The sequence below is a fragment of the Oryctolagus cuniculus genome, chromosome 13 (assembly GCF_051225735.1).
Source record: "Oryctolagus cuniculus isolate XC-2025 breed Fujian yellow rabbit chromosome 13, ASM5122573v1, whole genome shotgun sequence".
In the NCBI taxonomy this organism is placed as follows: domain Eukaryota; kingdom Metazoa; phylum Chordata; class Mammalia; order Lagomorpha; family Leporidae; genus Oryctolagus; species Oryctolagus cuniculus.
This window is the reverse complement of record NC_142879.1, coordinates 13,292,287-13,318,951: the sequence shown is the minus strand read 5'-3', so window position 1 is coordinate 13,318,951 and position 26,665 is coordinate 13,292,287. Positions and strand designations below refer to the sequence as shown.

Here is a 26,665-nt window from a genome sequence, read left to right as displayed (position 1 = left end):
GATTTAGAGTACAACACATTTAGAGAACAACACATTTTAACATCAGGCATCCATTATCTCATGTTCCTAAGTTCGTCTTTTTGCTTGATCAATATTAGCAAATATCAGTGGCCACCGTTGAACTTTACTCTATGAGCTCACAACTGGGAATTAACGGTGGAAATGCACTCAGCTTTTTTACACAGTCTTTGGTGGTTATTTATGCTGCCGCTATTGTCACCCTTATTGCTTATCATGCTCTTATTGGACTCAGGTATGAAAAGTAATGGCAACTAATGTGCTTGTGTTATTTTCCATGATTTGAAAACACTTTCAGCAAAGGATAAGACTTGGTACAAAGGGACTTACATAGGTGTTGTAAATTATTAACTTTCTCTTCATGAGAAGTACTGTGTACTTACCAATGAGTCCCTAGTGCTTCAGAACTGTAAAACTCTATGAGGCACACCACTGAAGATGAGCTTGAAAGACTTGGCTTTTATTATTATATTAATAATCTCAGGAGAACTCCATGCAGAAGAAGGTAAAAATTAATTCTTAATATTCTTTATTCTCTAAAAATATAAATGGAAAGTCTAACATTCCTACAACTTGAGTTTTAATATATTCTTTCATTTCGATATATGAATTTTATAACATACTTTTTATAAATGTGACTTGTCATAGTATTTAGTAAGTTTTTTTCTTTTGGGAAAAAGTAAGCTATTTTTATCATAGCATAATTTAGAAAAGCAAAACAATACCAAAGCCCGTTGTGTCCCCAGGTTTGAGGCCATAGGCGATCACAAGCTACTTTAAAGTATTTTCAGGCAGGCTAGTCATGTGGCAGTTTAGAAGTTGCATGTTAACCATGTTAACCTATATTCTACTTTCGTGCTGGAATCCATCCTTGACAATGCCAGATTTTCGCACTTTTAGAAATCTGTTCATATGATAGAACATACTGTGGGAAGTTATAAAAAAGAAATAACAGTAAAGCATCAGCAAGATTTTCAACTCACGACTCTTTGGTTTTTATCCCAATGACCTATGCGTTAGTTGGAGTCATGAAGCAGTGGTTATTAGGAAGACCATGTCATTGGTTATACAAACAGGGACACTTGGGAAAGAAAACAGGGCTCGATTGTGTTTGGACAACAGGTATAAATCAGAACTGTCCAGACAAGTGGATACCAAGAGGTTCCCTAACTAGTAGAAATGTTTATGGCAGATTGGCTGCTGTGTAGGATTAGTGTGAGAGTGACGGGTGGGCTGTGTGTAAATTCGGGAACAGCTGCTGTGTTACAAAGCTGCAGGGTTAAGAACCTAGGCAAGTAACAGTGTGAGTAAGAGTGACTTACACAAAGTCGGAAACCACAGAAAGAAGGCTTTTCTTAAAATAAATGCCTTAAGGAGTTCTTGAAGCAAACTACCCTGTAAGTTATCATTATTAAATAGATTACCATAGCTTTTCTAACATAAAAAGTATTGCAATTAAAATTATCAAAGTGATATACATAGAATTCATCTCACTGGATACATTTAATTCACACTAGGATAACCTTTGATTTCATGAAGGGAAATATCAACTGGTATAAGTGTCTATTTATCTATACCATGAAGACATTACAATGCCTACCTAATTTTTTAGTTAGTATACTACTATAATTTATTTCACACAAACAAAAACATGAAAAGTACTGGAAGACAGAGACAGACCATGATTCCCAAGCTTCCCTGGCCCCTCTTGGGAACATCGTGTTGAAGAAGTCAGTCCATTTCATTTCTCATTGTGTGGAAGGCTATCATTATTGGCCTATAGAGGTCTCACTTTGATTTAGACATTTTCTCTTTATACCGGCTCTTGAATTTCATTTCCCATTGAACCCATAATGTTTTGACATGTTTTTAAATATGTGAAAACCTTTGTGAAGCATGTTTTGCTTTGTGTATATATTTTATATTTGCATAAGTGAGAAGTTACTGTAGATTTTTATCTTCTGTTTTATTTTTACTTGATCTACTGTTTAAAAATATTCCCACTTTGCTGAAGCTATTTTGTTGCTTTTAACGGCTACACAATGTTTCACATTTTTTCTCTTAACTCTTCTAATGATAGTTAGAAGATAATGATAATTACTCTAATTCCCACCTAACCATAAATAACTGAGATGAATGCTGTCATGTAACCGCTTTATCTCTCTGAGAATTTCTTCAGCTTGGATGAGCTCACAAGCATGACTGATGGGTCGATTCTTCTTCTGTGAGTACATAGTGACAGATTCTTTTGCAGACTGGCCATTTCAATCTTGTCTCCAAGAGAGACTGTGGGTTGTTGATTCCTATTGTCTCATTAGCACATCATTTAATCCACTTTCATACTATTTGCCAGGCTGTTGCCCAGAGTTATATCCCACTTTCATTTATTTGCAATTCTCAGACTTCTAGCAAAGTTGTACACTTCTTCATATACTTCTCTATTGTTCAGATTTCTGTGATCTTCTGATTTACATTTGTATCTTATACTTTTTTACAGAACTTTGTGGGAGTTCTTTGTAAACTAATAATTTTAGCTTCTTTCTTAGAGTTGTATCTATGAAATACATGAAATCTGTTCTGTTTACATGAATACAAATGTATTAAATAAACAAATACTTATCAATTTTAGACACTGCAAATTCTTTTTTCCAAAGCTTTCATTTTAAAATTTTTAAAAGATTATTTATTTGTCTTAAAGGCAGAGTTACAGAGAGGTATAAGCAGAGAGAGAGAGAGTGAGAGAGAATGAGAGAGGAAGAAAGAGAGATCTTCTATCTGCTGGTTCACTCCCCAAGTGGCCACAACGGCCAGAGCTTAGCTGATCTATGGGTGCGGGGGTCCAAGGACTTGGACCATCTTCCTCTGTGGGAAACTGGATTGAAAGTGGAGCAGCCAGGACTCAAACCGGTGCCCATATGGTATGCTGGCACTGCAGGTCATAGCTTTACCTATTATGCCACAACTTTCTATCTGTGTATTTGGTTGACAGTGACTTTCATCGAAATCCTTAATTTTGATGTAATCAGATTCATTAAATCTTGCCATATAGTATCTGATTTTGTTCCTGTGCCTATGAATTATACAGGTAAACAGTTCCTCTAGAACTGTGAAAATGAGTGCCCTAATGTCATAAAGTAAGAACTTATAACTTTTATATTTTAGTGTATTATTTGGCCAAAGCAATTTTATTTTCCATGCTTAATGGGTAACTTTTTAATGAAGTATTATTTGTTTCATAATCACCCTTTCTACTTGTTTCTTCTTTATTGCCATTTATGTACGACCTGCATCTTCCCTTAGGTATTCAGACATACAATATTGAAGTTCCCCATCTACCTGTTCCATTAATTTTGCTCTGTCTGGTCTTGAGTGTCCAGTTTGCTGACATTATTTTTATCGAGGTTGAAATTGTCAAGTTTTCGTTCATTTTTTTCTCATGGTTTCATGTTGTCCAAGGCCTACAAGCTACCTGGATGAGGACTGTGGCTGTCCTGATGGTGCGGGACTTGTTCCAGCACAGTTTCCATAGCCACAACCTTGTATTCTCCATTGTCAGCTTCCTGTCCCTAACCGGCAACCACGCCCCTCAGGGAACCTCCCTGTGCTCTGTCCATGGTTCTGCTGTTTCACGCCTTCTCATTGCCAACTCTTGGTGCTTGGGTATGGAAAATGGCAAGAAGCATTCTCAGGAGCATGTTCTGTCCATGTTTTTTAATCTGTTCCTCTGCTCCGTTAGATGCTGGTGGTTTTCCTACCCATCACCCATTCCCACTCCCCCCAGCCCTGGGCTGGCACTGTTGTTTTACGTCTCAGGGTGGCATTAGGGTCGGCAGTGACTAACCAAGGTATTGAAGCCAGAGTAGTCCCACTGGCTCCAGGCTTTCCTCGACCCCTGACTGCGGTTTCTTCCCAGTGTACTTTAGGGGGTGCTCAAGGGTTTCCCTCTTTAAAGCATTTTTATGATTTTAAGGTATCCAGCATGAAAATAGATATTTGAAATAAATGGTTTTTTTTCAATTTTTTTTATTTGACAGGTAGAGATATAGACAGTGAGGGAGAGAGACAGAGAAAAAGGTCTTCCTTCTGTTGGTTCACTCTCCAAATGGCCGCCACAACCGGCGCTGTGCTGATCCAAAGCCAAGAGCCAGGATCTTCCTCTGTGTCTCCCATGTGGGTGCAGGAGCCCAAGCACTTGGGCCATCCTCCACTGCCCTCCCGGGCCACAGCAGAGAGCTGGGCTGGAAGAGGAGCAACTGGGACTAGAACCTGGCACCCATATGGAATGCCGGCACCTCAGGCGGAGGATTAACCAAGTGAGCCACAGCACCGGCCCCTGAAATAAATGTTTTAATTAGAGTATAATGCATACATAAAGCTGAAAAATTATAAAATAACCTTCTGTAAATGTTTATAAAATTTTATAGCAGCTAGGTTAGGAAATAAAACATTAGTAACACCCCAGAAACCTCCTAAAGAATCACTCTAAGTCAAAAAACCCCAAAGATAGAGCATGAAAAAATATTTTTAGCATATTGGTTCAAAAACATGTTATCAAATTGTCTTCAACTGTGCCTTTGTGCTTTTATTAGTGTGACTTCCAGAAATTTTGAAATTCCATATGTGACTTGCACACAGCATATGGCATTTCCTACTGGATGGTGCCTGCCCATTTGATGGTGTCTGACAGAGCTGACTGGAGTTCCCCGCAGATTAATTATGATTGAAAAGGAAAAAGGAAGGCCTGTCATAAAAAACTCCTCAAAACTTTGAGTAATGAAAAATAAGTACACATTGAGTGTTCTCAGAGTTGTCGTTTAAAAATATGTCACTTGATCACAGATTTCCTGGTTTTAGATGTTTTTCTATTTTCATCTTCACATTTCTTCATTTCAGAGAAACGCTGTGGCTTTCCTAGTGTGGAAAATGGAAGAATCGCCCAATATTACTACACTTTTAAAAGTTTTTACTTTCCAATGAGCATAGACAGAAAATTGCCATTTTTCTGCTTGGCTGGTTACACGACTGAAACGGGGAAGCACGAAGCACAAACGAGATGCACCGCGCAAGGCTGGGCCCCAGAGCCGCGGTGCTTCAGTAAGTTGGCGGGCGCAGGACTCCTCTGAGTCGGATAGTAGAAAGAAACATCAATGAAATACGGAAAGTGGTTAAATCTTTTGGTAGGCAAGAACAAAAGTACTGGCCATCTTCTTACAAAGTGTCATATTCTGAAATCCACAAATAGTGCTTTCTCATGAAAATGTTATTTTCTTTCTTCGTTTTTAATAATACCTTGTGAAGAGGGTAAGAGTAAGAGCGGAAGTTATCCCATTGCAGGTGCAGGCAGCTGAGTGGTTTTTCAGTAATGAGGGACTTTTATAGCTCCAGAAGCCAGAAAACTGGTTGAATACCGGCCTCAGCAAGGCAAGATCGTTGGAGCAGTGCTCTATCCTTTTGAAAACCCTTCCTCCTTTGTGTGCCAGCTTCTCTCATAATTTCCACTAAAAATCATGTTTTTCTAAATTTTGAATTCAGATTTGTGAGAAGATAATCTGATAACTTAATCCCTTTATTTCATGTCAGATTATGCTGTAGTCAAACTATCAGTTGTCTTCTATTGGGTCAGATGATCTATCTTGAGCTAAGAATTCCCTAAACCTCTGCTTTTTGGGGTAAGGACTTTAGTTGAGTCAGTTTTTTTTTTTTTTTAAGATTTATTTATTTATTTATTTATTTGGAAGCGTTATACAGAGAGAGAAGGAGAGGCAGAGATAGAGAGATCTTCCATACACTGGTTTACTCCCCAGATGGCCGCAACAGCCAGCACTGCGCTGATCTGAAGCCAGAAGCCAAGAGCCTCCTCTGGGTCTCCCATGTGGGTACAGGGGCCCAAGGGCCTAGGCCATCCTCTACTGTTTTCCCAGGCAATAGCAGAGAGCTGGATCGGAAGTGGAGCCGCTGATACTTGAACCGGAGTCCATATAGTATGCCGGTACTGCAGGCACTGCAGGCTTTACCTGCTATGCCCCAGTGCTGTCCTCAGTTGAGTCAGTTTTATTAGAAGAAGGGGTTCAGTGTGGTAGCTAATATGGTTGACATATCTAGTAAACAGATCCATTATCCATTCTATGACTTATGGACAAAATATAAATTTAAGCATTACACTTTTAGGATTAACATGGATCATAGATTCACATTAACAAATAAATCCCTTGCACAACTAGAGCATAGAAATAAATTAAACAGTCACATTTATTAACTAATTGAGTATGTAGGAAAGAAGATTGAAATGGAAGCCAGAAAAGATCAGCATATCAGTTAACATACAACTTTTGCAGCCAGGCTGACCTCCAGTGAATTCAGCTCCAACACTGGGACGTTATATACCATCCTGATGGTCGGTTTCTTATCTATGAAATAGATAGAATACTGCTTCAGTTAAATCATTTATGTAGTGTTCTGCCACACAGAAAATAGGAAATATATTTAAACTAATATTAGCCTTAGACAAGTCTCCTAACACTTCTGAACTGGTTTTCTGAATGTAGTTTATAGAAATGACAGAGCTCCATAATGCTATAATAATTTTATTATCTAATGTGTTTTTTAGCAAGTATTTACTAAAAATTAACACTGGAAACTCTAAGATCCACAGCAACTATCTGTCCTACAGTCACAATCTGTGTGTACTGACTACTCAGTCTTGTGTAGCTGGGTGATCCCAAAATACTTGCTGAAAGACTGAATGAAAAAGCGTTTTCATATTAAGTTTGCAGAACTACTTAAGGACTCATAGAATAGATGTGTGTTTTTGTTACATGATGTTAAAACTCATAGAACACAGTACCTTTAAAAATATTAAGAATGGATACATTTTCATTTATTTATTTGTGTGTTGAGTTGGAGAGACGGAGAAGAGAGAGATCAAGAGCGTTATCATCTACTAATTCACTCCTTAAATGCTTATAATGGCGAAGGCTGGATCAAGGCTGAAGGCAGAGACCAGGTACTCAGTGCAGGTCGTCACAGAGGTGGCAGGGACCCACCTACTTGTCCCGCCATTTCTGCTTCTTAAGGTCTGCATTCAAAGGCCGCTGGAGTCAGGACTCAGAGCCAGGTATTGAACCCAAGCTCTCCAGCGTAACACAGTGGCATTTTAGCTACTAGCCAAACACTGCCCCTCTGGATATATTTTCTAAAAGTAGGTGTGGTAGGAGTAGGAATGACTATAAGGTCTGAAATTAATAAATGCAAATAAATTCAATGTGAACTTGAATCAATTTTCAAAGAAATTTTATGTATCAATGCAAAATGTTTCCACAATTAAATTAAATCAAAGAATTGTGAAGGAAATATTATTATTTTCCATTGTACTTCATATTTCAACTGAGAATAATATTATATTTTTGTCTTAATTTTACAACTTCATGAAAGATAATGTCATCAGGTTAAGAAAATAAATGTATTTTTCCATAGAAAAATGTGCAAAGCCTGAACTGAGAAATGGTTACATCTCGGATGCAAAACTGGCGTACAAAGTCAGAGAGAACATGCGTTACGGTTGTGCTTCAGGATACAAAACCACTGGAGGGGAAGATGAAGAGGTGGTTCAGTGTCTTGCAGATGGGTGGTCTTCTCCTCCAGCCTGCAGGCAGCTTCATGGTATGTGTGGGAGCACCATTTCCTAAAACCATAGGGGAAAACTGGTGAGGCGTGTCCATTCTTACACTGATAAGCATGTTTATATCATTTATTTTTCTTTGTCTCTGCAAGTGTGAGAAGTTGACATTATATTTTCTCATATGCTAAATGTTTCCTTAGTCTGAGTGTTCTCAAATCCTACTCCAGTGGGTCCAACTTCATACTAGCAGAAAAGGATTTGAATGGAATAAAATCAAAGGGCTTTAATCTTTTTCTTGCAGCATATGTAAATCAATATTTTCTTTACTACAGAAAAATATAAGTCTTGCACATTATTTATACTATAAACTGATGTTAAATATACTTAAAAATCATCCAATACTTGAACATACACATTGTTAGTGTGATGAAAATTGTTTCAGTTGTACGTATCCACAATTCACAGAGTGTAAAAAAAATGAGAATAGAAGCAAAGGCAATTTTTGACTACTTTTCCATTTTGCCAAGCATTAATTTTGCCTTGTATTCTTAAGGTTGAAACTATATTTGGAGTTTCTCTTTAATATTCTAGGTTATTGATGAAGTTTGTCAATAACTAACTTCAATTTTTTTTTAGAAACTTGTTTGGTGCCTGAATTGAACAATGGAAATTATTCCACAATGCAGAAAACATTCAAAGTGAAGGAGAGCGTGCAGTATGAATGTTCTCCTGGCTACTACACGGCTGGAGGACAGAAGACAGAGGAAGTGGAGTGTCGCCCACATGGGTGGTCGGTCACACCAAAGTGCACCAGTAGGTTCTCCTGTCAAATAAAATCTGCTTTCACTCTGAAAAATTTCCCTCACAAAATGTTTATAGCTTGTCATGTGAGTTGTGTTCCATTTTCTATACTCGGTTTTTGCTCATGAATTTCATTATATTCATAGTAGGTTTTGATCACTGAAAGTTTAAAACTGAAAAATCCTTTAGCTCAAATAATTAATTTAAGAAAAGCCCAATTATATCAAATAAAAATGCTAAATGAATTCATAAGCTTTAATCAGTTAAACAGATTATGGCAAATTTATCATTTTCTGTACCAGATATGGTATGTAAGTTGTAAGGAAATTTTGTCCTAGCAGGAAAACTAAACCTTCTCTTATAACTTATTTTTTCATTTTTAGAATTAAAATGCTCTCCTTTAGGATTAATAGAACATGGTTATTTCCATCCTGTAAAGCAAACCTATGAAGAAGGAGATGTAATTCAATTTTTCTGTCATGAAAATTATTACCTAAGTGGACCTGATTTAATTCAGTGTTACAACTTTGGCTGGTACCCAGAATCTCCCGTATGTGAAGGTAAGTGTTCATATTTCACACCCTGCTCAGGAAAAATCCCATGTCTTTATTAGCTTTCCTCTCTGTGAGTGCTGAAGAAAATGTCTGTGGTGCTATCTAATTCTTGAATATTATTTTAAAAACAGATAACGTCTTTTCAATCAGCACTATTTTCAGCCATCTGCCATATACTTCATAGGAAGAAATCTTCAGTTTTCTGTTAGTTTGCCAAGTAGATATATCTTAAATTTAACATCTTAAAATACCAGTTATGAAGTTGAATTTCTTCTTACAATGGGCGAGTTCCCTTCGACTTCTCCAGTGACTGAGGCAGCCTCTTGAAGGTTCCTTCTTAACTGACCACATATTTCCAGATGAGAGAATTCGATCTCTAAAACAGTGGAGGAAAGAGCTGAAAAAGCAGATGATATCATCCAGAAGTGAAAATGGAAAACTAGGTCGTCTAAGAAGGGTCACCCAAACACATCTAAGAAGGGCCACCCAAAAGGTAGCCGAGGCTACCTTTCTGTCAACCGATGTGTTCTAAGCAGGTGGTGTGCTTGCCAGTTCACACACTACAGTGTGATATGAAGAAGTGCATAATCTAGCAGAGGAAACATGAAGAAACAATTACTATGATGTGATTAATGATTTAAAAACCATGAGCAAAATGTTTGAATAAGCAGGAAAATAATATTCAATGTTTTAGAATAATTAAGAATATTTTAATTCAGAGACACACGGGATCAAGAACAGATCTACCACCTAATTCTTCTTTGCAGTATTTACTTCATGAGTTTTAGAATTTTTTTCACATTGTGTTCCCTACTTTATAAGTTGCTTTAGTGCTAAAGAAGAGAATGCATGTGAAAAGCTTGCTGCTTTATCATTGTCGTCATGCAAGTTGTGCAAAGCCACCACTCAGCAGCAATGTCTATGTCACCGTAGACACTGGCTCCACGGCCTCAGAGCGGAACCACGTGGCAGGCAGGGTGTTGGATGGCAGGGCCAGTCTCCACTGAGCTACAGTCTTCTCCCAAACTCACTGGGTCCTTGGCAGGGTTCATGCGCTGCAGGCTGCTGAGCTGAGAGCCCCAGCTTGTGGCCGGCTGTCTGGGGGTGGCAGCTGCCTGCCCCTTGCCTCAGGGCTGTCTACTCTGGGAAACACACAGTGTGGCAGGGAAGAGAGTGTCCCAGCAAGCAGGGCCTTTCACCTTCTGAGACATGATTGTGTCTACACAGTCACATAGGAAGCCACCTCCTCTGCTCTCCTCTGCTGCCCGGAGCCTGTCAGTGCCCATTTGGAGGTTGGGGTGAAAGGGGTGCTCCTAGACTCTCCCTGCCCACCTTTCTATGGTGCTTGGCTCAGTTTGCATTCTCACTAAATCTGTGTTACCTCTGGCAATTATGCGGATGCTTTTCCATAAGGAAGAAGAACTCGATGTCCTCCTCCACCTGTGCCTCTGAACTCCAAAATTCAAACACATTCAACAACCTACCGTCATGGAGAAACAGTTCACATACAATGTGAACTAAATTTTGAGATCCAGGGGTCAGAAGAAATACGCTGTGAAAATGGAAAATGGACAGAACCTCCAAAATGCGTTGGTTTGTAACACCTTGAACAAGGTTTCCCTAAAGTGAAATGTGCATATGAGGGCATTTCAAAAAGTTCATGGAGGGGCCGGTATTGCGGAATAGTGAGTTAGGCTGCCACTTGCGATGCTGGCATCCCGTATGAGGGCTGGTTTGAAGCTCCCCCACCCCAGCTGCTCCACTTAATCCAGCTCCCGGTAGCAGTGGAAGATGACCCAAGTGGGGGCCTTTGTGACCCATGTGGGAGTCCCGGCTCATGGTTTCTGTCTGCCTCGGCCCTGGCCTTTGTGGTCATTTGAGGAGTGAAACAGAGGCTGGAAGATCTCTCTCTGTCTCTCCTTCTTTCTCTTTAACCCTCTATCTATCAAATAAATAAATAAATCTTTGTAAGGAACAGGCTCTGTGGCACAGCAGTTTAAGCAATAGCCTGAAATGCTGGCATCCCATATGGGTGCTGGTTCGAGTCCTGGCTGCTTCACTTCCAATCCAGTTCTCTGCTTATAGCCTGGGAAAGCAGCAGAAGATGGCTCAAGTCCTTGGATGCCTACACACATTTGTGAGACCCAGGAAGAGGCTCCTGACTCCTGGCTTCTGATCAACCCAGTTCCAGCCATTGTAGCCATTTGGGGAATGAACCAGCAGATGGAAGATCTCTCTGTGTCTCTCCTTCTCTTGCTCTGTAACTCTGCTTCTGCTTTCAAATAAGTAAATACATTTTAAAGATTTGAGGGGCTGGTGCTGTGGTGAAGCAGGTAAAGCCACTGCCTGTAGTACTGGCTTCCCATATGGGCGCCAGTTCAAGTCCCGGCTGCTCCACTTCCAATCCAGCTCTCTGCTATGGCCTGGGAAAGCAGTGAAGGATGGCCCAGGTCCTTGGGCTCCTGCACCCATGTGGGAGACCCGGAAGAAGCTCCTGGCTTTAGATTGGCACAGTTCTGATTGCAAGCATCTAGGGAGTGAATCAGCAGATGGAAGACTTTCTCTCTTCCCCCCCCCCTCTCTCTCCCTCTCCCTCTCCCTCTCTCTCTCTCTCTCTCTTTCTCTGCCTCTCTGTAACTCTGCCTTTCAAATAAATCTTTAAAAGAAAACAAGATTTGACTTAGGTCATCTTCTGCTGCTTTCCCAGGTGCATAACAGGGAAAGTGGAGCAGCCAGGACTAGAATTGGCACCTATATGGAATGCCAGTGCTGCAGGAGGCAGCTTAACCTGCTATGCCACAGTGCCAGTCACAATAAATAAATCTTTTTAAAAACGCATAAAAAAGTTCATGGATGTCGCTCCCCCTCTTCGTGGAGGAACGACACAGGACCCTGCGCTGTTCTTTCTGTCCGCTCGGCCCTCCCCGGGTTTGCTGCTGGTTCTTCCCGGGTTGGCTACTATCCCTTCCACCTCCGTGGAAGGGCAGTTCCCCCTGGCCGCATTCCCCACTTCCGCAGGGGAGCGGCACACCGCCGGCCGGCTCTCTCGGGGGCTGCACGGGTTCCCTTAGATGTTCCCCATAGATGTTCCTGGTGCATGCCGTCTCTCTCCTCCTTTATAGTCCTCCTCCGCCAATCCCAACTCGGCTGAGTACGCTGCTCTCCAATCAGGAGCAAGTCCTACAGTTAATTGGTTGAACTGGAGGCAGCTGTGCGGAAGCTGTTTACTTCTCTCCCAGCGCCATATTGTGGGAGAGCAGATGCATAGAATAAGTCCTAATTCGAGTAACTTAGTCTAGTCCGGATTGCTCCCCACAATGGAAAAACTGGAATTTAAAGATATTTATTTTGGGGCCAGCTCCGAGGCTCACTAGGCTAATTCTCCGTCTTGCGGCGCTGGCACACCGGGTTCTAGTCCCGGTCGGGGTGCCGGATTCTGTCCCAGTTGCCCCTCTTCCAGGCCAGCTCTCTGCTGTGGCCAGGAAAGTGCAGTGGAGAATGGCCCAAGTGCTTGGGCCCTGCACCCCATGGGAGACCAGGAGAAGCACCTGGCTCCTGGCTGCGGATCAGCGCGGTGCGCCAGCTGCAGCGCGCTGGCCGCGGCGGCCATTGGAGGGTGAACCGACAGCAAAGGAAGACCTTTCTCTCTGTCTCTCTCTCTCTCACTGTCCACTCTGCCTGTCAAAAAATAAAAAAAAAAAAGATATTTATTTTGATGCAAAAACATTTGAAACCCACAAGTGGTTTTTTTCAGAGTAGGCATTTTGCATGAATTATTGAAGGCCCTTTCATACTTAGCTAAATGATCTTTTTAACTTGTATCTTTCAGAAGAAAAGGAGAAGGTAGCCTGTGTGCAGCCACCTGTCATTGAGAATGGTGCAGCAAACCTGCACTCTGAGACTTACTACAGTGGGGATACAGTGTCATACACATGTGAAAGTGGCTACCATCTCCGTGGAGCAAATGAGATAACTTGTAACCGTGGGAAATGGACAGCTCCCCCTGAATGTGCCGGTACGTGTTTGCAGGTAATTCCATAGCTAGGCCCACAAGGAAAACATTTCCATTCTGGGTATTTAATCCACATACTCATAGCAAGAGACCACTGCTTAGAAGACTTAGAAACTCTTTGTGATTGCACCTGCTCTGCCATTTGTGTGTGGGTGTGTGTATTAAATTCTAGCCATAGAATTTAAGACAATGGAAAGAATACTTTAAAGAAATACTTTAAAGCTAGACACTGTTATCTGACCCATGTGATGTGATGACTACAGACTTTAAATGGCAGCACAAAAATATAATGTGCTTCATGAGAGAAGTAAGCAAGGGCGAACTGTACTGAGTGCCTGCCCTGAGCAAGGCCAATTCCCTCTTCTTCTCTTTCTGTCCTGCTCGTAGGATAGAGAACTCTGTTCCTGACTTCAGGTGAGTTCAGCTGATACTCCCTGTGCACCTGGTCATTCTGAAACATACACCCTTTGGAGACATGCACCAAAGAGTACCACCAAGTAACACTATCACTCTTGGGTGCTTTTTCCTGTCATCCTTTGTGGGGAGCAACCCGGACTAGACTAAGTTACTGGAATTAAGACTTATTCTATGCATCTGCTCTCCCACAATATGGCGCTGAGAAGGGAGAAACAGCTTCTACGCAGCTGCCTCCAGTTCAACCAATAAACTGTAGGACCTGCTCCTGATTGGAGGAGAGCAGCGTACTCGGCGTGTGGGTAGCAGAGTTGGGATTGGTGGAAGAGGACTATAAAGGAGGAGAGAGACAACATGCACCAGGAACATCTAAGAGGAACACCTGTGCAGCCCCCGAGAGAGCCGGCCGGCGGTGTGCCGCTCCCCCGCGGAAGTGGGGAAAGTGGCTAGGGGGAACCGCCCTTCCACAGAGGTGGAAGGGACGGTAGCCAACCCGGGAAGAACCAGCAGCAAACCCGGGGAGGGCCGAGCAGACAAAAGAACAGCGCAGGGTCCTGTGTCGTTCCTCCACGAAGAGGGGGAGCGACAATCCTTCTCCTGTCTTGATCAGAACATGGTTACCTGGGATATTGATTGCTATGGCTATAAAGAATGCTGAAGAAATTATCAGAATAAAGAGAGGGGTTGTTGCATTGGTGGTAAAGCCACCGCCTGCAATGCAACTGCAAGTTGGTGTCTCAGCTGCTCCGCCTCTGATCCAGCTCCCTGCTAAAGGCCTGGGAAAACAGGAGTTTTTGGACCCCTGCCACTCATATGGGAGACCTAGATGAAACCCTTGGCTTTGACCTGGGCCAGCACTGGTAGTAGCAGTCATCTGGATGTGAATAAGGGAATGCGAGATCTCTCTCTTCTCTCTCTCTCTCTGTGTCTGTCTTTCTGTCTCTGTCTCTTTCTCTTTCTCTCTCTGTAACTCTTTCAAATAAAAAATAAACCTTAAAAAAAAAAAGATTCCAGAGGTGGAAAAGCAAGAACAACAATAGATGTTTCTTCCATGGGTTTATTGAGACCCGAGATAAAGATGAAAGAGAAGAAAATAAAAGTGGAGATTCCAAAGGCCAGCTGTAAAATGGAATGTAATCTTCAGGCTAAAGAACACGACTTCCCTTTCTAGATGTTTTAAGAATATCTATCATAATTCTTTCACAATCAAGAGAAGAGAAAAATATGCATACTTGTTTTTCAGGGAAACATGTTCTTTCCTGGTTGGTAAATGTTTAAAATATTGGAGCTGCATAATACTCATCTTGTTTATGATGGATTTGGAAATCCATTGTCCTAAATTATACAGTATAAATATTTAGATTCGATAGTCTGGGTAACTACATTATATAATTATGCTGTTTTGAGTTCCTGTTAATTTTGAAACAATTTCTTTTCCTAGAAAATAAGGAACATTGTAAGCCTCCACCCAATGTAACCAATGGAGCTGTTGTCAATGAGTCGCGGCTGAGTTACACATCAGGATCCTCAGTGGAATACAGATGCAACGAATATTACTTACTGAGGGGATCAAAAATATCTCATTGTGAGCAAGGAAGATGGTCACCTCCACCTGTTTGCTTGGGTAAGAAAGAGAAACACTAAATTTCTTTTATTACCATGTTTATATTTTTATGTTATTTTCTTACAGTGTCTCATAGCAAAAATAAGATGATTATGTATAAATCCTTTTCCCCAAATTGTTTTCTCATCTCACTCCTAGCAGGAGAAAAGCTTCAATGTCTTAGTTTCTGGCATTACAGTAATTCTTACTCCATTATTGTTTTTATTATGGTACAATATACCATAACATAACATAAAATTACCATTTTAAGCATTTTAAGTATTCTATTCAGTGGCATTAGCCATATCAAATTTTTATAACCAATTCCTTTTAGTGTTGTTTTCCCTCTACCTGAATATTTCCCTCTACAATAACCCTCAATGCCTCTGCTTATACTGTTCTCAGAACGTCCTTTGGAGATTTTGTAAATCCAGTTCTTTCCTTGATTAAGCACAGTGTTAACTCTTCTTGCCACCACTGCCTCCCTTGAGTGACCATGCTATATCTTGTTGATCCTATAAAATTGTTTTTAGCTACTCTAAATGTATTTTTTCCAAAAGAAACCTTTTGTTTAAGGAATACAAACTTTACACATTTCATAAGTACAACTTTAGGAATATAGTGATTCTTCCCACCATGCCCATCCTCCCACCCACACTCCCATCCCTCCTCCTCCTCCTCCTCCCTCTCCCATTCCCAGTACCAGTCCCATTCTCCACTAAGATACATTTTTTTTTGACAGACAGAATGGACAATGAGAGAGAAAGACAGAGAGAAAGGTCTTCCTTTTCCGTTAGTTCACCCCCCAATGGCTGCTGCGGCCGGCGCGCTGCAGCCGGCTCACGGCGCTGATCCGAAGGCAGGAGCCAGGTACTTATCCTGGTCTCCCATGGGGTGCAGGGCCCAAGTACTTGGGCCATCTTCCACTGCCCTCCCAGGCCACAGCAGAGAGCTGGCCTGGAAGAGGGGCAACCAGGACAGAACTGGCACCCTGACCGGGACTAGAACCCGGTGTGCCAGTGCCACAGGTGGAGGATTAGCCTATTGAGCTATGGCGCTGGCCACATTTTCAATTAACTTTATACACAGAAGACTAACTCTATACTAAGTAAAGAGTTCAACAATTTGCACACACACACACACACACACACACAAACTGTTCCTCCACAGTCGAGACAAGGGCTGTTCAAAGTCATTACATCTCAAAGTTAATTTCACTTTTTTTTAGAAACTTAATTAACCTTTTTTTAAGATTTATTTATTTGAAAGGCAGAGTTACAAAGAGGCAGAGGCAGAGAGAGAGAGGGATATACCTTCTATCTGCTCGTTCACTCTCTGAATGGTCACAAAAGTTGGAGCTGAGCCAATATGAAGCCAACTGCATGGAATTTCTTCTGGGTCTCCTACATGTTTACAGGGGGCCCGAGGACCTGGGCAATCTTTCATTGCTTTCTCAGGCAATTAGTAGGAAGCTGGATTGGAAGAGTGGCAGCCGGGACTCGAACCAGTGCCCATATGGAATGACAGTACTGCAAGCAATGGCTTTACTGACTATACCACAGCACCAGCCCACTTAATGAACTTTAAAGAAGCACCCAAGAATGATACATCTTTTGTGAGCACTTAGACATAACTATAACTTATGAGACATAAGAATATCCTCCACTTAATATATTAAAAGAAATAAGTCCTTGAAAATGAGTTTTATCATTAATCAAGGAAGCATCTAAGAAAACAAGCAATGGAGTTGGATAATTAGGCATAATTAAGACTTATGAGACCCAAGAATATCCTCCACTTAATACACTGAAATGAAATAAATCTTTGAGAACCAGTTTTACTGTTAATTCTCAGAATACAACTCTTTGAGGACAGAGGTCCTGCATAGGAAGTTAGTGCACTGTGACTCCTGTTAATTTAACAACTAACACTCTTACATATAACGTCAATGATCACCCAAGGCTCTTGACATGAGCTTCCTAGGCTATGGAACCCTTTTGGATGCACAAATTCTGTCAGTATTTAGACAAAGCCATAAACAAAGTGTAAGTTCTCTCCTCCCTTCAGAGAAAAGTACCTCCTTCTTTGATGACAACTTCTTTCCACTGGGGTCTCACCCATGGGGGTCCTTCTTGTAGGACTTTTTTGCCACAATGTCTTGGCTTTCCAGGCCTGAAATGCTCTTGAGGGCTTTTCAGCCAGAATACCTTAAGGGCTGATTCTGAGGTCAGAATGCTACTTAAAGTGATTTTCATTCTATGAGTCTGCTGTATGGACTGCTTCCCTTGTTGGAGCATTCACTCCTTTTTAATTCTATTATTATTACTAGATACTTAATCCTATTTATATGATCATCTTAACATTTATTCCTATTCATGTGATCACTTTAACACTTAAGATAGCATTTTTACTACTCAGCTTAAGGGGATTTGGGGTCCCATGGCAAATTCTTACACTGTACTCTTAGAAGTAAGTCCATAGAAATGTATGCAGTACTGTACAGCTTTACAGTTATAAACTTCATACATTTAAGATTACAACTTTAGGAACATGGTGATTCTTCCCACCGTGCCCGCATTCCCACCTATACTCCACCCCTCTTTCTTTCTTTTTTTTTTTTTAAGATTTATTTTATTCATTTGAAAGACAGAGTTAAAAAGAGAAGTAGAGATGGAGAGAGGTCTTCCATCCGCTGGTTCACTCCCCAGGTGGCCACAATGCTGGAGCTGTGCTGATCCAAAGCCAGGAGTCAGAAGCTTCTTCTGGGTTTCCCACATGGGTGCAGGGGCCCAAGGACTTGGTCCATCTTCTACTGCTATCCCAAACCATAGCAGAGAGCTGGATTGGAAGAGGATCAGCTGGGACTAGAACTGGCATCCATATAGGAAGCCAGTGCTTCAGGCCAGGGCTTCAACCCGCTGCACAATAGCGCTGGCCCTGACCCCTCTTTTTTTTTGGATTAAGGCATGATATAATGACTTTTCATGTTTCAAGTGGAAAATTGAGACAGTTATCTAAGTAATTACTTATAATGTGATAACTTTAAGAAGATAATATTCACCTCTTGTCCTACACCTATGCATTCACTTTATTTTTTGATTTTGCTGCCTAGAATTATAAATAAAAGTAATGCAAGTGGTCACAGTTGCATTTATGTGTTACATTGTGACTTCTCCAAATAGACAGTGACACACTAAACTTCCTGAGTTAAAATATTATTTATATAAAAAATTTAAACTACAAAGCAAATCATTAGAATTTACCAGAAAATTGGTAAGTAAATTGAAGTAACTAGAAATAAACAGAAAATATCAGCAACCTTGACTGAAACTATTGCTCTTCATGGTTAATGACTTAGATGATTGTTTTTTCAATCTGTTTCTTCACACACACACACACACACACACCCCACTACCACCACCAAAATGGCTGTCATGCTGTGCAAAGCTTGAGTATTGTGTTTTTTTTCAATTAAAATTATTATGAGCACGGTTTTATATATTTCTAAAATATCTAATTAAGTGGCTGCATAGTATTCCATAATTCAGATATATATATATATAATTTCATAATCAACTGAACTTTATAGACAAATGTGGTGTCCAGTATTCCTATGCTAGAAAGAGTGCTTTATGTAACTAAAATTTGTACATTAAAAATTTTTAATTTTTAAAAAGCTACTTACAAGTATTTTGTCCATGTTTTATTTCTTATTATTTATCAGATTTTCTGAAGTTAAATTTCTGAATCAAATAGATCTGGAATTTTAATGTTGACTTTTTAATCACCAAATTATTCTCCTGAATGCTTATTAGGATTTATAACCCTACCATCAGTGAATTAAAGTAGTAGTTTCTAAATCTATGTCAACTTGGAACATTTTAACTTCACATTGATTGTTAATTTTGTAAGAAAATTGTCTAGTGGCCACAGTTTTTTTTCTTTTAATGAATTGATTGTTCACAGTTTCACTCTTCATACTTAAAAGAACTGTGTCCATAAATTATGTTATCTATGTGGGAATCATGACATTGTGACTTTTTAAATTTTCTTTTTCTATCTGGTATTTTTTTTTTTTTTGAGAGAGAGACAGAGAGAGAGAGAGTTATAGACAGTGAGAGAGAGAGAGACAAAGAGAAAGGTCTTCCTTCCGTTGGTTCACCCCCCAGATGGCCCAAAGCGAGGAGCCAGGTGCTTCCTCCTGGTCTCCCATGGGGGTGCAGGGACCCAAGCACCTGGGCCATCCTCCACTGCCTTCCCGGGCCACAGCACAGGGCTGGACTGGAAGAGGAGCAACCGGGACAGAATCCGGTGCCCCGACCGGGACTAGAACCCCGGGGTGCCGGTGCTGTAGGTGGAGGATTAGCCTAGTGAGCCAGGGCACTGGCCCTCTATCTGGTATCTTAAAATGTACATAAACTTAAGTCTTGTGCACGTCTCACCTTTCATTTGTGTTTTCTCCTTTCAAATAATTATTAAGAATCTATTCCTATTCAAATTCAGATATGTCTTCACCTGTAATTATCCTAGTACTCTTGGTGAAAATCTTTTTGACATTAAGTTTTGATGATGTGATTGATATTGCGTTGAACTGGAGTATAGACATCTCTGAGGACAGAGGGTGGATTAAAACAGTGATGGCAAAGCTAGTATGGAAACAACCCCTTAGGGAATAACCAGGCTTAAATTAATCTGTCCTCTATAACTAAATTGTGTTGAGACAGGTGTGGTGCTAGTGAAGCAAAGCAAATGACAGTCACTTTCATCAAGGGGAGAGGAGAGAGCTTTGCACATCTGATGTATCCGTTGGAATTGAAAGTATTATCAACACTAATTCACACATGGTGTGATAGAGAGGAGACTTTTCTACATACACACTGTTATTCCAGGCGTTATGGACCTCTAACCTCTGCCCACACTTCCCAATCTCCTGCACTGCAGTCACTCTCCTTTCCTTGTACTTTCTCAAATACCTCAGGACCTTTGCACTGCTCACCTGCTCTGCCAGCGACGGTTTCATTAAAAGACAACATGGTTCACACCTCAGCTAAGTTTTTGTGCAAATGTCATTTCTTACTTAGGCATACCACAGACACCGTATTTAACAATGCAGCCTTTCTTCCCAAACCGTGTTAATAGCTCCTGCTGCCATTACTCTTTTTGCCATCTAAGCTTTCATATGCAGTAGCTAAATATTTACAAATTATTGTGGGCGTTTCTTCTCCTTGGAAGCTGTGCTCCGTGGAGGCATGAGTCTTTGTTTTGTTGACTCATATGTGAGGGGACTTCCAACAGTTCATGGAAAATGTGTGTGAGGAAAAAACCAGGCATGAATTCAAAAGTTTTCCATCAATTAATGAACTTATCTTTTAATTCCATGTTTCCATAAGTGTTTTGAAGTACTCTCATACATCAAATGGCGTGTTTTCAATGAATATTTATACAATAAATACACTTTTGACATCAAGGTTTTTACTTTATAAAAAGGAAATCATTATTAAACTGAGTACTTACTCTCCCTAAACAACGCTTACAATATTTCAAAGTAAGAGGGTTTAATTTTATGACATAATGAAGACAAAAACAAATGCATAAACTCATTTGATAATGAAAAGGCTGTATATTATTATACACATGTGTTGTGCTTTAATAATGAAAAAATAAAACATAAAGTATGACATTTGATGCCATCAAATTTTTATTTTAAAAGCATATCACTTTCATATTTGTCAGAGGAGTAAAGAACTTAAAAGAGTGTTTTGTTTTGCAGAGCCATGTACAGTTAGTGTGGATGACATGAACAGGAATCACATAGAGATGAAGTGGAAATATGAAGGAAAAGTCTTACACGGTGATTTAATAGATTTCGTGTGTAAACGGGGATATGACATATCTCCATCAACCCCACTGTCAGAATTATCTGTGAAGTGCAACAGAGGAGAAGTGAAATATCCCTTATGCATTAAGAAAGGTAAAACAGTAATGCTTTCTCCAAAGTTCTTACTTGGTCAGTATTTGCCACCTGGACTGAAAGTTTATCTTTTTTTTTAAAGATTTATTTATTTATTTGAAAGTCAGAGTTACACAGAGACAGGAGAGACAGAGACAGAGAGAGAGAGGTCTTCCATCCGATGATTCACTCCCCAATTAGCCACAACGGCCGGAGCTGCGCTGATCCGAAGCCAGGAGCCAGGAGCTTCCTCCAGGTCTCCCACGTAGGTGCAGGGGCCCAAGGACTTGGGCCATCTTCTACTGCTTTCCCAGGCCATAGCAGAGAGCTGGATCAGAAGTGGAGCAGCTGGGTTTCGAATCGGTGCCCATATGGGATGCCAGTGCTTCAGGCCAGGGCATTAACCTGCTGCACCACAGCGCTGGCCCCCTGCAAGTTTATTTTAATGACCTGAAGTAATTCACCAGTATCATCCTTACTGTCTAGGTTGGGAGTGAGCCAACTTCAAATTTCCAATCTGCTTACATTTCCATACACTTAATTGGATGACTATGTTGCTATGTTGACATCTTTAATTATGATAAGTCAATTTTTAAAAAAATATTTTATTTATTTTGAAAGTTAAAGTTTCAGAGAGAGAGAGAGAGATCTTCCATCTGCTGGTTTACTCCCCAGATGTCCATAACAGCCAGCTCTGGGCCAGGTCAGAGCCAGAAGCTTCTTTTGGATCCTCCACGTGGGTGGCGGGGGCCCAAACACCTGGGCCATCTTCTGCTGCTTTTCCTGGGTGCATTAGCAGGGAGCGGCCTCCTCCGTGGAACGGCCAAGACTCGAACCGGCGCTCATACCTGATGCATGCACTTGATCTTAGCCAAAAGGCCGAGAAGCGATATACCTGATGCATGCATCACAGGTGGCAGCTTTACGTGCCACGTCATGATGCGGGCCCCAGTATGTCAGTTGTTTGAAGGGAAAAATCAAGAGGATTTATAAATATTACCAGACTATAACAGAACTGGTGACCCTGATCTGAATGCTCAACAACGCTGTAAAACACTGGTCTTTGAGTTTCCTGGGGCCTATTGTCTCAGAAAAGGGCTTGGTGCAAGTGTATGCTTTCATAGGCTCCAAGGATATGAATATATATTCTTTCTTTTGAAAGCAGAAGAAGAGAGAAAGAGAGAGAGAGCAAGAGAGTATTCCCAAACCCTGGTTCTTTTCCCAAGTCCTGCAATGGTTGGGCCGGGCCAGGGCTCAATGCAGCCAGGAACTGGGAACTCAATCCAGGTCTCCTACGTGGGTGGCAAGAACCCAGTTCCTTGATCCATCACTCCAGCCTCCCAGGGTTTACATTAGTGGTAAGGTAGGGTTGGAAACTAGAGCTTGAAATCAAATGCAGGTACCACGGTGGGGGACACAGAGGTTTTAACTGGTGCCTTAACTGCTAGGCCAAACACCCATCTCAAGATTATTACTTATAATATGAAAAAAGGGGAGAGAATGCATACAGAAAGCATAGCTTTATAAGACATCTCACATTCTTTCATTTTTGGCTAGAAAAAATAAAATCAAGATTGTTAATACTTTGATAATTTACAGATAAGATACAGAGAGGCAGAGGCAGAGAGAGAGAGGTCTTCCATCTGCTGGTTCACTCCCCAGATGGCTGCAATGGCTAGAGCTGCGCCAATCTGAAGCCAGGAGCCAGGAGCTTCTTCTGGGTCTCCCAAGTGGGTGCAGGAGCCCAAAGACTTGGGCTATCTTCCAGTGCTTTCCCAGGCCATGGCAGAGAGCTGGATCGGAAATGGAGCAGCCAGGACTTGAACCGGTGCCCATATGAGATGCCAGCACCGCAGGAGGTTTCCTTTACCTGCTATGACACAGTGGTTCCCCCAATACTTTGATACTTTAAATACATATTTAAATATGATAACATGGGATTCTAAGTGTTTCACTAAATTTTACAAACTGACATTGTTGCAGAAGTGTTTACAATATTTAAAAAATATTTGAGAACTGCCTTAAAATGCCTTTACATATCTTAGGTAAAATTTTGAAAGCACTGGATACTCATTGTGTACTTGAAAAATTATTTTTGCAGAATCTACAGGAATGTGTGCATCCCCTCCACTTATTAAACATGGAGTCATTATTGGTTCAATAGTAGGCACCTATGAAAATGGCTCCTCAATAGAATACCAATGTTTTGATCACTATTTTCTACAAGGATCTAGGGAGGTGTATTGTGTAGAAGGAGTGTGGACGACACCACCGCAGTGTTTAGGTAAGTACTGCTAGATATACCTCCAACAAGGTAAACCTGTATATGCTTAACTTTCTGTGATTTTAGAGTTGATACAATACTAATATAATGCTTTTCCTCCTGCATTTTTTAAGTGTGTCTATTTAAATATTGGCTCCCATTTTTTTCTTCTGGCTCACAGATAACTGTAGTCAAGTTGTTTATTATATTATTATTTATTAAGTGCAATCCATGTGTCAGGTGCCAATTTGGTGTGGGGCTATATGTAGAATAAACTACAGTGGTGTGAGTAATCAGGTTAAGAGTCATCAATCAGTGTGAGTGGTTCTATCACAGAAAACACGTGTATACTTGGGGATCAAGAATGGAAGTGAGTGCCTGTGCAGGGGAAGATGAAACACGTGAAGGCTTTGTTAGCAGGGCATACTCACAGACGTAATGACATTTATCATGGCTCTGCGAAGGGGTAAGACAGCGTATGTACAAATAATAGGAAGACATTTCTTTGTTTCTAGTTCTGGCTTTTATTAATTTTCCTATCTTACTTCACCAGTTAGGACTTTAGAGTAATTTTGAATGGGAGAGGTAATGACTGCCTTTGCTTCCCAAATTCATAAGTAAAACTTTCAATAATTCATCTTTAAGTGTGGTGTTATAAATATTTTTATAAACCAAATTAAAGATGTAAAAACTTTCTATTTTGCTAAAAGTACTTATTTTCAAGAATCTTCATTCATTTCTAATTTTAGCAATGTATTGAAACAACCATATGATTAATATCTTGGTAATTTGTCTGTAATTTAGTGGATTATATTGCTTCTTTTTGAATGTTAAAGCATGTATTCTTATAAGAAATCCCACATACTAGTGATAAAGTATGCTTATGATATGCTGTTGGATTCTACTTGCTATTTTTTTACATAGGAGTGTTGCGTTTATTTCTATGAGTAGGAGTGATGTGATATTTTCCTTTCAGATTGATTATAAAGTTTCTGCTGACCACATACAATGAATGGGGAAGTGTTCCCTTTATTTGATTCTCTGGAATTTGGGCAAGACTGGCACTATTTCTTTCTTTCTTTTTTTTACATTATTTTATTTTATTTTTATTTTAAAGATTTATTTATTTATTTGAAAGTCAGACTTACACACAGAGAGAGAGGTCTTCCATCTGCTGGTTCACTCCCCAGATGGTCACAACAGCCAGAGCTGCGCTGATCCTGCCAGGAACCAGGAGCTTCTTCCAGGTCTTCCCACGTGGGTACAGGGGCCCAAGGACTTGGGCCATCCGCTACTGCTTTCCCAGGCCACAGCAGAGAGCTGGATCGGAAGTGGAGCAGCCGAGACTGGAACCGGTGCCCATATGGGATGCTGGCACTGCAGGCAGCGGCTTTACCCACTACACCTTAGGGCCAGCCCCTACATTATTTTAAATTTGTTTGAAATCAGCTTATCTATCTTTCCTTGCTTTTGGATTTTAATTGTACTTAATTTTTCCTTTTAGTTTGTGGTTATAGAGGAATTTTATTTTTATTTCCATCTTGGTTTTGTAAAATATTTTTTTTTCTTTTTTTAACTTTTATTTAATGAATATAAATTTCCAAAGTACAGCTTACGGATTACAATGGCTTCCCCCCCATAACTTCCCTCCCACCCGCAACCCTCCCCTTTCCCGCTTCCTCTCCCCTTCCATTCACATAAACACAAAGTGAAAAATACTGTTTGAGTACTAGTTATAGCATTAAATCACAATGTACAGCACATTAAGGACAGAGATCCTACATGAGGAGTAAGTGCACAGTGACTCCTGTTGTTGACTTAACAAATTGACACTCTTGTTTATGGCATCAGTAATCATCCTAGGCTCTTGTCATGAGTTGCCAAGGCTATGGAAGCCTTTTGAGTTCACCGACTCTTATCATATTTAGACAAGGTTGTAGTCAAAGTGGAAGTTCTCTCCTCCCTTCAGAGAAAGGTACCTCCTTCTTTGATCACCCATTCTTTCCACTGGGATCTCACGGGGATCTTTCATTTAGGTTTTTTTTTTTTTTTTTTTTTTTTCCAGAGTGTCTTGGCTTTCCATGCCTGAAATACTCTCATGGGCTTTTCAGCTGGATCCACATGCCTTAAGGGCTGATTCTGAGGCCAGAGTGCTGTTTAGGACATCTGCCATTCTATGGGTCTGCTGTATATCTCGCTTCCCATGTTGGATCGTTCTCTCCCTTTTTTATTCTATCAGCTAGTATTTGCAGACACTAAAGACTGGCACTATTTCTTTCTTAATAATTATAAGAATTCACCAGAGTTGTCATCTGTATCTTGAGTTTTCTGTGTGGGAAGATTTTAATGACAACTTCAATTTGCTTAATAGGCATGAAGTTATTATCTATTCTCTGTCAGTTTGGGTATGGAATAGTTTTTTTGCAATTTGTCCATTACATATATATTGTCAACTTAATCAACCTAAAGTGCCCCATGACTTCATTTTTTAAATGTTTCTAGTGATGTATCTTTTGTTATTACTGCAGTTAGCACGTATCTCCTTTTCATGTCTTGCTAAGGAGGTCTTTTCAAATAACTAACATTTGCATTTTTTAATCCTTTCATAAAAGGTTGCTCTCTATTTCATTAGTTCATGCTCTTAACTTTTATTTGTTCTCTTCAAATTTCTTCTTTTTTTATTATTTTTTTTTCTAGCCTGTTATAATTTTTTAAAACATTCATTTATTTGAAAACCTGAGAGAGATCTTCCACCCTCTGGTTCAGTCCCCAGATGGCTGCAACAGCCAGTGCTGGGCCAGGCCAAAGCCAGGAGCCAGGAGCCAGGAGCTTCTTCAGGTCTCACTCATGGATAACAGGGACCCAAGCACTTGGGCTACCTTCCGCTGCTTTTCCTAGGCCATTATTGAGCAGCTGAATCAGAAGTGGAGCAGCTGGGACATGAACTGGTGCCCATTTGGGATGCTGGCATTGCAGGAAGAGGTTTTATCCACCACACCACAATGTTTGCCCCTCTTAGCCTATTTAGATGAGCACCTAGATTACTAACTTTCAGCTTTTATATTTTTTCCTAAATTATCAATTTCAGCATACAAATTTTCCTCTGAGCACAACTTTCACTTCATCCCACACATTTTTATATTTTGGGTTTTTATTATCACTCAGTTGAGTTCATAGTGTCCATTTAGATATTCTCTATAAATTCTGAATAATTTAGAACTTTTCTAAGTTCTAAACATTTGAGGAAATTTCTGGCTTTCTTATGGTTATTTATTTTTAGTTTAATTACATTGAGATATATATGAATTATATATTTTTCTTTGAAATGCAATGATACCTCATTTATAATAGAAGAGTATTTCTTTTAGGTAAATGTTCTTTTGTACTTAAAGAAGTTTACTTTGTAATTGTGTCCACAGTTATTTTGTGTAT

At 40.3% G+C, this 26,665-nt stretch overlaps 1 protein-coding gene across 1 annotated transcript in view; it reads left to right on the top strand.

Moving 5' to 3' along the window:
* Window positions 1-369: 369 nt before the first annotated feature.
* The window catches only part of F13B (coagulation factor XIII B chain), a 29,732-nt gene continuing 3,436 nt past the window's right edge, over window positions 370-26,665 (top strand). The window contains exons 1-10 of the mRNA XM_008268712.5: window positions 370-523; window positions 4,912-5,112; window positions 7,492-7,677; window positions 8,273-8,449; window positions 8,821-8,997; window positions 10,405-10,584; window positions 12,821-13,006; window positions 14,859-15,041; window positions 20,791-20,991; window positions 23,072-23,254. Coding sequence (XP_008266934.1) covers window positions 457-523; window positions 4,912-5,112; window positions 7,492-7,677; window positions 8,273-8,449; window positions 8,821-8,997; window positions 10,405-10,584; window positions 12,821-13,006; window positions 14,859-15,041; window positions 20,791-20,991; window positions 23,072-23,254 — 1,741 coding nt within the window. The 5' untranslated portion in view covers window positions 370-456. The remainder of the gene's footprint in view (window positions 524-4,911; window positions 5,113-7,491; window positions 7,678-8,272; window positions 8,450-8,820; window positions 8,998-10,404; window positions 10,585-12,820; window positions 13,007-14,858; window positions 15,042-20,790; window positions 20,992-23,071; window positions 23,255-26,665) is intronic.